General features: G+C 45.2%; 1 protein-coding gene across 1 annotated transcript in view; it reads left to right on the top strand.

Moving 5' to 3' along the window:
• Positions 1 to 1536: 1536 nt before the first annotated feature.
• Positions 1537 to 13103, top strand: part of LOC126176666 (uncharacterized) — an 85349-nt gene continuing 73782 nt past the window's right edge. The window contains exon 1 of the mRNA XM_049923825.1: positions 1537 to 1713. Within this exon, the coding sequence (XP_049779782.1) occupies positions 1537 to 1713 (177 nt within the window). The remainder of the gene's footprint in view (positions 1714 to 13103) is intronic.

Here is a 13103-nt window from a genome sequence, read left to right as displayed (position 1 = left end):
CTGGCAGCACATCCTACGAGAACTTTCTCACACTATGCTCACCACATACTGTAAACATTCCGGTCGAACATCCGCTTGCGGTGGCTGCCACAAGGACGAAGCAACCGACAGGCCCACGCCGTGCTTCTCACACGGGCACCTCAATTTGTACAAACATCTAGGACAACACCAACTCAGGACTTCCCTGTCACTGCGAAGCCTGGCACAGTTTCTATGAAATGCCTTCCAGGCAACCAGTAACCGCCGCAGGAGTTTCACGATTAGCAAACAGCCCCAGTGTAACAGACATCACACGTGTGCTTACGCCCGAACCACAACTCCGCCAGTCCCACCGGCCGCTCCAAACCGACTGCCTCTCGCCGTCCCGCGCGCCCCATCCGAAAACGCAAAGATGCTCACGCCCGGGGACGCGCCACAGATAACAAGCCGATTGCTGATGATCGACCAGCGGTCTGGTTCAGGGCCTTCGTGGCCTGTTCGGCCGTAGTTTTTTACATAACAGTTTTGCTTTTTATATGCTCCAATTCTTGAAGTGACCTAAATGAAATTTTTCTTCAGGGTTCTCCTATTATAAGCTGATCACCAGGGAATAGCAGTGTCTTGAAATCGACGTATCACTTTGCAACGTCCCCTTAGAAGAATTTATACACGACTGTGCTGATAAACCTCTTACACTATTTGCTTTTCAAACAGCTGAGCAAAACTGAACGTACTCAAACATTCACTAAAGTGGCACACAATATTTTTAGCGCAACGCAGTCTGACTATCAAAGATCCCTGCAAAAGAATAGCCCTGAGTAACATTAAACTATAGCTTTCACAAATAACTTACCTCACAAAAATCTTCATTACTCGAACTACTGCAATACAGCGAGCGCCACTATAGCCAGCTAAATAAAAGATTCAAACTACGGAAGTCACTAACTACTGATAGGGATAGTTAGCAAATGAAAGATTTTAATAGAGAACAAACACTGTATTTACCTTAATAATCATAATATACATAGCAGTTCAATTTCAAAACTTCCGCCATCTCTCTCCCCACATCCACGACTGCTGGCGGCTCACCTCCAACTGCGCAACGCTACGCGCTGTTGACATCCAGCTGCCGCTGCCCAACAGTACAATGGCAGACAACAATGCAAACTAGCCACAGACTGTACACAGCACAGCCAGTGATTTTCATATAGAGCGCGACGTAACGTTGCCAATAAGAAAACATAAACAGCCTACTTACATAAAGAAAAAATAAACAGCCTACTTACAACTTCTCACTGCATTTAATGAAATGAGCCATTCGTGAACGATTTCGTCAAAATAAATATTGAAAAGGGTGGAAATGACGGCGCGCTTTGCCTAGGAGCTGAGATGCCTCGCCGGCGCAGACCAGCCGGCGGGGGCGGAGGCCGCGGCGCGGACGTCGGCGCGGGGGCGGCGGGGGCGGCGGCGGCGGCGGCGGCGCTGGCGGACGACGAGTCGGGCTGCTGCGCGCGGCCCGAGCAGCGGCACGCGGCCAACGCGCGCGAGCGGGCGCGCATGCGCGTGCTGGCGCGCGCCTTCTGCCGGCTGAAGACGACGCTGCCGTGGGTGCCGGCCGACACGAAGCTCAGCAAGCTGGACACGCTGCGCCTGGCCGCCTCCTACATCGCGCACCTGCGCGCCATCCTCACCGACGAGCCGGCGCCGCCCTCCGCCCGGCACCCGCTCAACCTCGTGAGTGCTCGCTGCTCGCTCCACACCTGCCGCGTCTCGCGGAACGCGGCCTGCGCCTCACCGCCGTTTTTGATCCCACCATTTTCCAGCGGCAGTTGTCGGCTGCACCTGCCGCAGCAATGGCACAGTTCGTTAACGAAAACAAGTGCGCGAAAATACCGGGTGATCGAAAAGTCAGTTGTTGTTGTTGTTGTTGTGCTCTTCAGTCCTGAGACTGGTTTGATGCGGCTCTCCATGCTACTCTATCCTGTGCAAGCTTCTTCATCTCCCAGTACCTACTGCAACCTACATCCTTCTGAATCTGCTTAGTGTATTCATCTCTTGGTCTCCCCCTACGATTTTTACCCTCCACGCTGCCCTCCAATACTAAATTGGTGATCCCTTGATGCCTCAGAACATGTCCTACCAACCGATCCCTTCTTCTGGTCAAGTTGTGCCACAAACTTCTCTTCTCCCCAATCCTATTCAATACTTCCTCATTAGTTATGTGATCTACCCATCTAATCTTCAGCATTCTTCTGTAGCACCACATTTCGAAAGCTTCTATTCTCTTCTTGTCCAAACTATTTACTGTCCATGTTTCACTTCCATACATGGCTACACTCCATACAAATACTTTCAGAAATCACTTCCTGACACTTAAATCTATACTCGATGTTAACACATTTCTCTTTTTCAGAAACGCTTTCCTTGCGATGGCCAGTCTACATTTTATATCCTCTCTCCTTCGACCATCATCAGTTATTTTGCTCCACAAACAGGAAAACTCCTTTACTACTTTAAGTGTCTCATTTCCTAATCTAATACCCTCAACATCACCCGACTTAATTCGACTACATTCCATTATCCTCGTTTTGCTTTTGTTGATGTTCATCTTATATCCTCCCTTCAAGACACCATCCATTCCGTTCAACTGCTCTTCCAAGTCCTTTGCTGTCTCTGACAGAATAACAATGTCATCGGCGAACCTCAAAGTTTTTATTCCTTCTCCATGGATTTTAATACCTACCCCGAATTTTTCTTTTGTTTCCTTTACTGCTTGCTCAATATACAGATTGAATAATATCGGGGACAGGCTACAACCCTGTCTTACTCCCTTCCCAACCACTGCTTCCCTTTCATGTCCCTCGACTCTTGTAACTGCCATCTGGTTTCTGTACAAATTGTAAATAGCCTTTCGCTCCCTGTATTTTACCCCTGCCACCTTTAGTCAGTATAGATTTGAAAACTAAATAAATCACGGAATAATGTAAATAGACAGGTACAAATTGACACACATGTTTGGAATGACATGGGGTTTTATTAGAACCAAAAAAAAAAAAATACAAAAGTTCAAAAAATGTCCGACAGATGGCGCTTCATCTGATCAGAATAGCAATAATTAGCATAACAGAGTAAGACAAAGCAAAGATGATGTTGTTTACAGGAAATGCTCAATATGTCCACCACAATTCCTCAACAATAGCTGTAGTCGAGGAATAATGTTGTGAACAGCACTGTAAAGCATGTCCGAAGTTATGGTGAGGCATTGGCGTCGGATGTTGTCTTACAGCATCCCTAGAGACGTCGGTCTATCTAGTACACTTGCGACGTCATGTAAACTCAAAGCCAATAATCGCACGGAATTAGGTCTTGGGACCTGGGAAGCCAAGCATGACGAAAGTGGCGGCTGAGCACACGATCATCACCAAACGAAGCGCGCAAGAGATCAAAGGGTTCAAATGGCTATGATCACTATGCGACTTAACTTCTGAGGTCATCAGTCGCCTAGAACTTGAAACTAATTAAACCACACATCCATGCGAGAGGGAGGATTCGAACCAGCGACCGTAGCGGTCTCTCGGCTCCAGACTGTAGCGCCTAGAACCGCACGGCCACTCCGCCCGGCGCAAGAGATCTTTCACGCGTCTAGCAATATAGGCAGGAGCGCCATCCTGCATAAACATCGTACGTTCCAGCAGGTGTTTATCAGCCAGGCTGGGCATGATGCGATTCTGTAACATATCGGCGTACCTCCCACCCGTCACGGTAGCAGTTACAAAACCAGAATCACGCATTTCCTCGAAGAAAAAAGGCCCAATAACGGTAGATGTGGTAAATCCAACCCATACCGTGACTTTCTCGTCGTGCAATAGAGTTTCCACGACAGTTCTAGGATTTTCGGTAGCCTAAATTCTGCAGTTGTGGGCGTTGACAGACACTCGGAGCGTGAAATGAACTTCGTCGGTCCACAACACGTTACTCAACCAATCGTCATCTTCCGCAATCTTTTGAAACGTCCACACCGCAAATGCCCTCCGCTTCACTTAATCGCCAGGTAACAGTCCATGATGCCGATGGATTTTGTACGGATAGCATCGGAGGGTACGCCTAAGTGCTAACCAAACAGTAATGTATGGAATGCCGGTGCGACGTGCGACTGCACGAGCGCTGACTTCCCCGTGCATAGACGAACCCGCTACAGTCTTCATTTCTTCCTGAACTGTCTCAGCAGCATTACGCCTTGTGCTCGGCCATCCACTATGGGGGCTATCGTCTAAACAACCCGTGGCTTCGAACTTAGAAATCATTCTCGCCACAGCTGCATTTGTCAACGGACCTTTACCCGTTCGAATCCCATTCCTATGGCGATAGGAACTAGCACGTCCCACATTCTGATAATAAAGCTTCACTAAAAGCGTCGTTTCAGGTAACGTCAACATGCTGCGACTGCTGGCGCATCTGATTCTCTCTCTCATTACAGCTCCTTTTATACACTATTGCAATCCGCAGTCACTGACGTTTTGCTGTCCAGCGCAATCTGTCGGACATTTTGTGAACTTTGCTTTTTTTTTGTTTTAATAAAACCCGATGTCATTCCAAGCATGTGTGTCGATTTTTACCTCTCTATCTACATTATTCCGTGGTTTATTAAGTTTTCAAATTTATACTGACTGTTTGATCACCCGGTAGTTGCATTAACACTGTCAGCGATCGTCCGAGATAGATGTATGAAATCGCGGAGCAGATTCTGAATTCGTCAGTGAATTTACCAGGGATTTGCTGGTAGAAGAACACTACGTATGGTGCCGGCCGCGGTGGCCAAGCGGTTAAAGGCGCTACAGTCTGGAACCGCGTGACTGCTACGGTCGCAGGTTCGAATCCTGCCTCGGGCATGGATGTGTGTGATATCCTTAGGGTAGTTAGGTTTAAGTAGTTCTAGGGGACTGATGACCTTAGAAGTTAAGTCCCATAGTGCTCAGAGCCATTTGAACCATTTGAACTACGTATGGTGCACAACAATGTTACAGATGTACTATTAGCCCGCGTCACATAGGAGGTCGCTTCCGCTCATACAGGCGGAGCGATAGGGAAGCGTAGAGGGGATGAGGTCTGCGCATGCGTAGCGGCAGGGAGTGGGCAAACAAAAGTCCGTGTTGCCGAACTGTGTTGCTGCGGACAACAGTCACATTCATTTGCTGTCAGTACATCGTATTATGCGGTCAAATCTACGGGTGAATTGATGTGTTGGCAGATGTGCCAACACCTTGTAGTTAGAGGAGGCCGAAATGCACGCTATAATCTAACGCAGACTGGCGTGAGGTCTGGAACAGGATACGTAATGAATGCTATAAAGAAAAGTACGTAGCTGCTGGAATACTTAACTTTAATCCATCATTTGTATACAGCATTCTTGACGATACAAGTGAGACTCTCTATAGAAATGGTTAATGGCGCCTTGCTAGGTCGTAGCCATGGACTTAGCTGAAGGCTAGTCTAACTGTCTCTCGGCAAATGAGAGAAAGGCTTCGTCCGTGTAGTCGCTAGCAAAGTCGTCGTACAACTGGGGCGAGTGCTAGTAAGTCTCTCCAGACCTGCCGTGTGGTGGCGCTCGGTCTGCGATTACTGACAGTGGCGACACTCGGGTCCGACATGTACTAATGGACCGCGGCCGATTTAAAGGTACCACCTAGCAAGTGTGGTGTCTGGCGGTGACACCACATGAATAATATTTAAAACCGATTTCTATCAGTCGTCTACATGAGAGAAACCTTGCTTCACGTGTTGACGTCGTCTCCACTGCTCTGCAGCGACTATCCGTTCTACGTCGGAATGCGAGAACAGCTGACGTAGTTTTGTGAACACGTCTAGTACAAATTTCCTCAAAATGACTATTGTCTAACTACAAGGTAATCGAAAACGTTTGCAATAATTGCCACTTATTGCGATTTCGACAATATACACCACTGGCCATTAAAATTGCTACATCACGAAAATGACGTGCTACAGACGCGAAATTTAACCGACAGGAAGAAGATGCTGTGATATGCAAATGATTAGCTTTTCAGAGCATTCACACAAGGCTGGCACCGGCGGCGACACCTACAACGTGCAGACACGAGGAAAGTTTCCAACCGATTTCTCATACAGAAGTAGCAGTTGACCGGCGTTGCCTGGTGAAACTTTGTTGTGATGCATCGTGTAAGGAGGAGAAATGCGTACCATCACATTTCCGACTTTGATAAAGGTCGGATTGTAGCCTATCGCGATTGCGGTTTATCGTATCGTGACAGCTGCTCGCGTTGGTCGAGATACAATGACTGTTAGGAGAATGCGGAATCGGCGGGTTCAGCAGGGTAATACGAGGTGCCGTGCTGAATCCCAACGGCCTCGTATCACTAGCAGTCGAGATGACAGGCATCTTACCCGCATGGCTATAACGGATCGTGCAGCCACGTCTCGATCCCTGAGTCAACAGATGGGGACGTTTGCAAGGCAACAACCATCTGCACGAACAGTTCGACGACGTTTGCAGCAACGTGGGCTATAAGCTCGGAGACCATGGCTGCGGTTACCCTTGACGCTGCACCACAGACAGGAGCGCCTGCGATGGCGTGCTCAACGACGAACCTGGGTGCTCGGATGGCAAAACGTCATTTTTTAGGATGAATCCAGGTTCTGTTTATAGCATCATGATAGTCGCGTCCGTGTTTGGCGGCATCGCGGTGAACGCACATTGGAAGCGTGTATTCGTCATCGCCATACTGGCGTATCATCCCGCGTGATGGTATGGGGTGCCATTGGTTACACGTTTCGGTCACCTCTTGTTCGCATTGACGGCACTTTGAACAGAGGACGTTACATTTCAGATGTGTTACGACCCGTGGCTCTACCCTTCATTCGATCCCTGCGAAACCCTACATTTCAGCAGGATAATGCCCGACCGCATGTTGCAACTCCTGTATGGGCCTCTCTGGATACAGAAAATGTTCGACTGCTGCCCTGGCCAGCACATTCTCCAAATCTGTCACCAACTGAAAACGTCTGATCAATAGTGGCCGAGCAACTGGCTCGTCACAATACACCAGTCACTATTCTTCATGAACTGTGGTGTCGTGTTGAAGCTGCATGGGCAGCTGTACCTGTACACGCCACCCAAGCTGTGTTTCACTCAATGCCCAGGCGTATCAAGGCCGTTATTACGACCAGAGGTGGTTGTTCTGGTTACTGCTTTCTCCGTATCTATGCACCCAAATTGCTTGAAAATGTAATCACATGTCAGTCCTAGTATAATATGTTTGTCCAATGAATACCCGTTTATCATCTGCATTACTTCTTGGTGTAGCAATTTTAATGGTCAGTAGTGTAAGTAAAAATGTAATACATAACAACATAAACTTCAAACTAAAACCGAAATTATATTTGTATGACAACTGCTTCTACTCCGTATAATATTTTAAAATGTGTATAATGCGTTTATGAGGGGGTGTTTCAATGTAGCTCAATTTAAATTACAATGCATAAAAAAGAATTACTGGGAGCAAAGACTAACGCAAAAGACTATCGTAAAAATTGTCAGTATGTCATATTTTTCGGTATCAACAGGCATTATGAGTTTAAACCTATTCGTTCGACATTACAGTGGGAGGAACCATTTATGATCCAATGAACAAGCAAGCCTTTAAGCATCACCTGTGAATATCTGTCAGCATTCCGTTGAGTTAATGTCGAAAATCACCGGTATCTTGACAGGTAACACTCCCTTTTATTTTACGGCATTTTCCAATTCGTGCCTTGAAAATGACAGTGGTTTACTTTTCGAAATACTGGAGTTTTTGACGTATTTATCCGGCCGTATTCTCTCGAGTAATTGCAGCATACAACACTCTGGAAAAAGCTTAACTTCTCCTTGGGAGAAGTGTTGAATATCATTGTCTGAATACTTCACAGGCCTTATATTCGTAATCGATAAAAGCTACGAAGTTCTCATGCACTTTGTACGCAATTGGTCTGTTGGCAAAAGTATTTTTGCACCATGCGTCTTTAAAACCAACAAAGATTATTACTTTACTTTGTTTCAACGTCTACACCGTAATAACATCTGCTATCTGAGCCCATGTCCGAACCATCTGATTGTAAATTTAGGATGATGGGATCACTTCCCTGCCAGATTCTTGTTTCTGAAACTTCTCAGCGAGCCCACGCTGAAGGTGGATGCTGTCTGTTGTTCCAAAGTGTCTGTTTTGATTTTTTTTTAACCCACATAGCATGTAACCTGTGCGCAAATTAATTCTATCGCAAAATTGTGTGACCACATTCACATGCAAGAAAGTCAAGTTTTATACATTCTGTCGCCTGACTTCTATAAATTAACGAGCTATAGGAGTTCAGCACGAGACTGGCACATATTGTCCCGGATATTTTTATTTTTGAGCCAAAGCACAATATCCCCTTTCCTGGTGCTCGTACTTGGTCTTTTCTCTGTAACAGTTGAATGGGCCGGCCGGTGTGGCCGGGCGGTTCTAGGCTCTTCAGTCTGGAACCGCGCGACCGCTACGGTCGCAGGTTCGAATCCTGCCTCGGGCATAGATGTGTGTGATGTCCTTAGGTTAGTTAGGTTTAAGTAGTTCTAAGTTCTAGGGGACTGATGACCTCCGATGATAAGTCCCATAGTGCTCAGAGCCATTTGAACCATATGAACAGCTGAATGGTAACTGCCGCGGTAATTACAATGGCCGACTTCGAAGCAAGGTATGGCAAGAATTGTTCAGTGAACCACTTTATGACAGTGACAACTTCCATTTCCGAATGCTAGGCACTACCATTTACCTTACACCTAAATACAACTTTACTCTCATGAAGCAAATCAGAAAAGAGCCAGCACGCAGAATAAGTATTCGAGTACATTTTTCCTGTGGGAACATAGTTGTCACAACCATCTATTTGTGTTACAGGTTTCTTTCGAATTTGGTGCTTTTCAGGCGACACGAAAACAAGTTTTCTGGAAGTTTCTACAGCTCCGTCACTTTTGTTTACTATTCTCTGTACAGTTCTCTTGCCGATACGTGCTTCTGCAGTTCGTTCTTGACTCTTCAAAATGTCAAAAATAGAAGTCTCGCTTTCAGATTCTCATTTGAAAAAGCTATGAATGCGGGACATAAACCGCCTCGACTACTTGTGAAGCATCCACATCTACGTGATTACTCTGAAATTCACAATTGAGTGCCTGGCGGAGGGTGCATCGAACCACCTTCAAGCTATTTCTCTACTATTCCACTCTCGAACAGCGCGCGGGAAACACGAACACTTTAATCTTTGGGGGCGAACTCTGATTTCCCTTATTTTATTATGATGATCGCTCTTCCCTATGTAGGCTGGCGCCAACAAAGTATTTTCACACTCTGACGAGAAAGTTGGGGACTGAAATTTCATGAGAAGATCCTGCCACAATGAAAAACTCCTTCGTTTTCATGATCACCACAACAAATTGCGTATCATACGTGGCAGTCCCTCCCCTATTTCACGATAGTAAAAAAACGGACTGCTCTTCTTTGAACTTTTTTTAATCAACCTATATACTGCGGATCCCATACTGGACAGCAATACTCCAGAAGAGGGCGGAAAATGTGGTGTAACTAGTCTCTTTAGTAGATCTGTTGCATTTTCTAAGTGTTCTACCAATAAACCGCAATCTGTTTTACTTTCCACACAACATTATCCACGTGAGTGTTGCAATTTAAGTTATTCATAATTGTAATTCATAAGTATTTAGTCGAATTTACAGCTTTTAGATTTGTGTGTTTTGTCTTGTAAACCGAAATTTAGCAGATTTCTTTTCGTTATCGTGTGGTTGACTTCAGACTTTTCATTATTTAGAGTCCATTGACACTCTTCTCATGACACAGATAGCTTGTGTAAATCGTTTTGTTATTTGTGTTAACCATCTGATGTCTTTATAAGACGGTAAATCACAACATCATCTGCGAACAATCTAAGAGGGCTCCTGAGATTGCCTCCTAAATCGTTTATTAGGTCAGGAAGAGCAAAAGGCCTACAACACTTCCTTGCAAGCACCAGAAATCAGTTCAGCTTTACTCGATAATTTTTCGTTGATTACTGTTACCTTTCTGACAGGAAATCACGAATCCAGTCACACAACTAAAACGTTACTCCGCAGATACGCAATTTAATTAAAGTGGCTTGTGAGGAACTTCACGTTTATTACCGTCACTGACATTCATTTGGAAATCAGATTAAAACGTTTACAGAAACACGTTCACAGCTCAACTGCTACGAGAAACTAACATCGACATCTGCATGAATAACTCGGTCACTCTGTGAATGGTACTGCGTTGTCGCGAAATTGGCAACTCGTAGTCCAGTTTGTAATTCACCACTAGGCGCAAGGAGAGAGAATGAATCTTATTGATTACTAGTAGTTAATGGTGGGGAATGCTCAGAACGCATGAAAATAGGGGCCTTCTTTCTACATGACGCGAAGTTTAAAAGAGGTTATTCGTCAACTAGAATGTCCATCACATTTTTGGTTTTAAATTGAATATAGATAAAATATAGTGTCTGACGTCAGTTTCCGCGTGCATAGTACCCCTCTTTTCGATGCTGTATTGACTACCATCAGACTTTACTTTTTTCCATTTATTGGTTCCCGGGAAGTGCCAAACAGTCATCTCAACAGCGTAATGTCATTTCTGAGGATACGAACGTAAGAACAGTAAAAAAGCAGCCCCGAGAGGAGAAAATCCCCGACCTGGCCAGGGATCGAACACGGACCCCTTTGGCTAGCAACGTGCCACGCCGATCGTGCAGCTACCTCGGCGGACGGAGCGTCGCACTTTATGACGTAAATTTCGAGATCGAGATCCGTTTCGTAATTCCGTAGGAATGGTGTGGGAGGTTGGTTCTAAGCTACTTATCATCACGGAGAAAGGTATTAACCGGAAAATGCAAACATGACTCAGTCCGTCAAACTGAGAGATAGGTATATATCTTGCACACAGAGGTTCATAATAGCAAAAACTTGCAGTGTGTAAATTGTGTTTACTTCCTGACAGACTGGCAGCAACGTTAAAATATCTGGTCACTGAAGCAACGTTTCAGTCGCTGGCCTATGCAACAAGAATTGCAGCGGACCCGTTATAAGTAACATCGAGTGTTCTATTAAATTAATAATTAAATTCCAGAATCTAATACAAAAGGCAGGTTGAAAAACTGCAGCCGCGAGGGGTAGCCGCGCGGTCTACGTAAGGCACCTTGCCACAGTTCTCGCAGCTCTCCCCGTCGGAGGTTCGAGTACTGCCTCGGGCATATATATATATATATCAGGGGAAGATCAGTTTGGATTCCGTAGAAATGAACACGTGAGGCAATACTAACCCTACGACTTATCTTAGAAGAAAGATTAAGGAAAGGCAAACCTACGTTTCTAGCATTTGTAGACTTAGAGAAAGCTTTTGACAATGTTGACTGGAATACTCTCTTTCAAATTCTGAAGGTGGCAGGGGTAAAATACATGGAGCGAAAGGCTATTTACAATTTGTACAAAAACCAGATGGCAGTTATAAGAGTTGAGGGGCATGAAAGGGAAGCAGTGGTTGGGAAGGGAGTGAGACAGGGTTGTAGCCTCTCCCCGATGTTATTCAATCTGTATATTGAGCAAGCAGAAAGGAAACGAAAGAAAAGTTCGGAGTAGGTATTAAAATCCATGGAGAAGAAATAAAAACTTTGAGGTTCGCCGATGACATTGTAATTCTGTCAGAGACAGCAAAGGACTTGGAAGAGCAGTTGAAAGGAATGGACAGTGTCTTGAAAGGAGGGTATAAGATGAACATCAACAAAAGCAAAACGAGCATAATGGAATGTAGTTGAATTAAGTCGGATGATGCTGCGGGAATTAGGTTAGGAAATGAGACACTTAAAGTAGTAAAGGAGTTTTGCTATTTGGGGAGCAAAATAACTGATGATGGTCGAAGTAGAGAGGATATAAAATGTAGACTGGCAATGGCAAGGAAAGCGTTTCTGAAGAAGAGAAATTTGTTAACATCGAGTATTGATTTAAGTGTCAGGAAGTCGTTTCTGAAAGTATTTGTATTGAGTGTAGCCATGTATGGAAGTGAAACATGGACGATAAATAGTTTAGACAAGAAGAGAATAGAAGCTTTCGAAATGTGGTGCTTCAGAAGAATGCTGAAGATTAGATGGGTAGATCACATAACTAATGAGGAGGTATTGAATAGAATCGGGGAGAACAGGAGTTTGTGGCACAACTTGACTAGAAGAAGGGATCGGTTGGTAGGACATGTTCTGAGACATCGAGGGATCACCAATTTAGCATTGGAGGGCAGCGTGGAGGGTAAAAATCGTAGAGGGAGACCAAGAGATGAATACACTAAGCAGATTCAGAAGGATGTAGGCTGCAGTAGGTACTGGGAGATGAAGAGAGCTGCATCAAACCAGTCTCAGGACTGAAGACCACAACAACAACAAGAACAACAACAACATGTGTGGATGTCTCTGTGTGTGTGTGTGTGTGTGTGTGTGTGTGTGTGTGTGTGTTGTCCTTAGCGTAAGTTAGTTTAAGTTAAGTAATTTGTACAACAAATATTAGTGAAAAAATGTAAGTAGTCAGGGGGCGAACCTGCTACTTTCTCTTTCACAGCTGTCTCGACGCTGCCGAGAATGTTATGGTTTTAATATGACGCAACTATATTACATGCTATACTGTTTGTAAAAATGTCTAAGGGCCGTAACTACAGATGCCATTATTTGATATTTAACCACAAAAGTGCAAAAAAGAGATGTTCAAAATGGTTCAAATGGCTCTGAGCACTATGGGACTCAACATCTGTGGTCATAAGTCCCCTAGAACTTAGAACTACTTAAGCCTAACTAACCTGAGGACATCACACACATCCATGCCCGAGGCAGGATTCGAACCTGCGACCGTAGCGGTCACGCGGTTCCAGACTGAAGCGCCTTTAACCGCACGGCCACACCGGCCGGCTAAAAAAAGAAGAGATGTGCTTTTGATTGATCATTACGGAAACGATAAACTTCCACACCGCACAAGATATGGCACTAAGAGTGTCTTTAACTACCGACAGGTAGTTTCG

The sequence above is a fragment of the Schistocerca cancellata genome, chromosome 3 (genome assembly GCF_023864275.1).
Source record: "Schistocerca cancellata isolate TAMUIC-IGC-003103 chromosome 3, iqSchCanc2.1, whole genome shotgun sequence".
Lineage (NCBI taxonomy): Eukaryota > Metazoa > Arthropoda > Insecta > Orthoptera > Acrididae > Schistocerca > Schistocerca cancellata.
The sequence above is the reverse complement of the archived record's forward strand: the minus strand, read 5'-3'. Positions and strand labels throughout refer to the sequence as shown.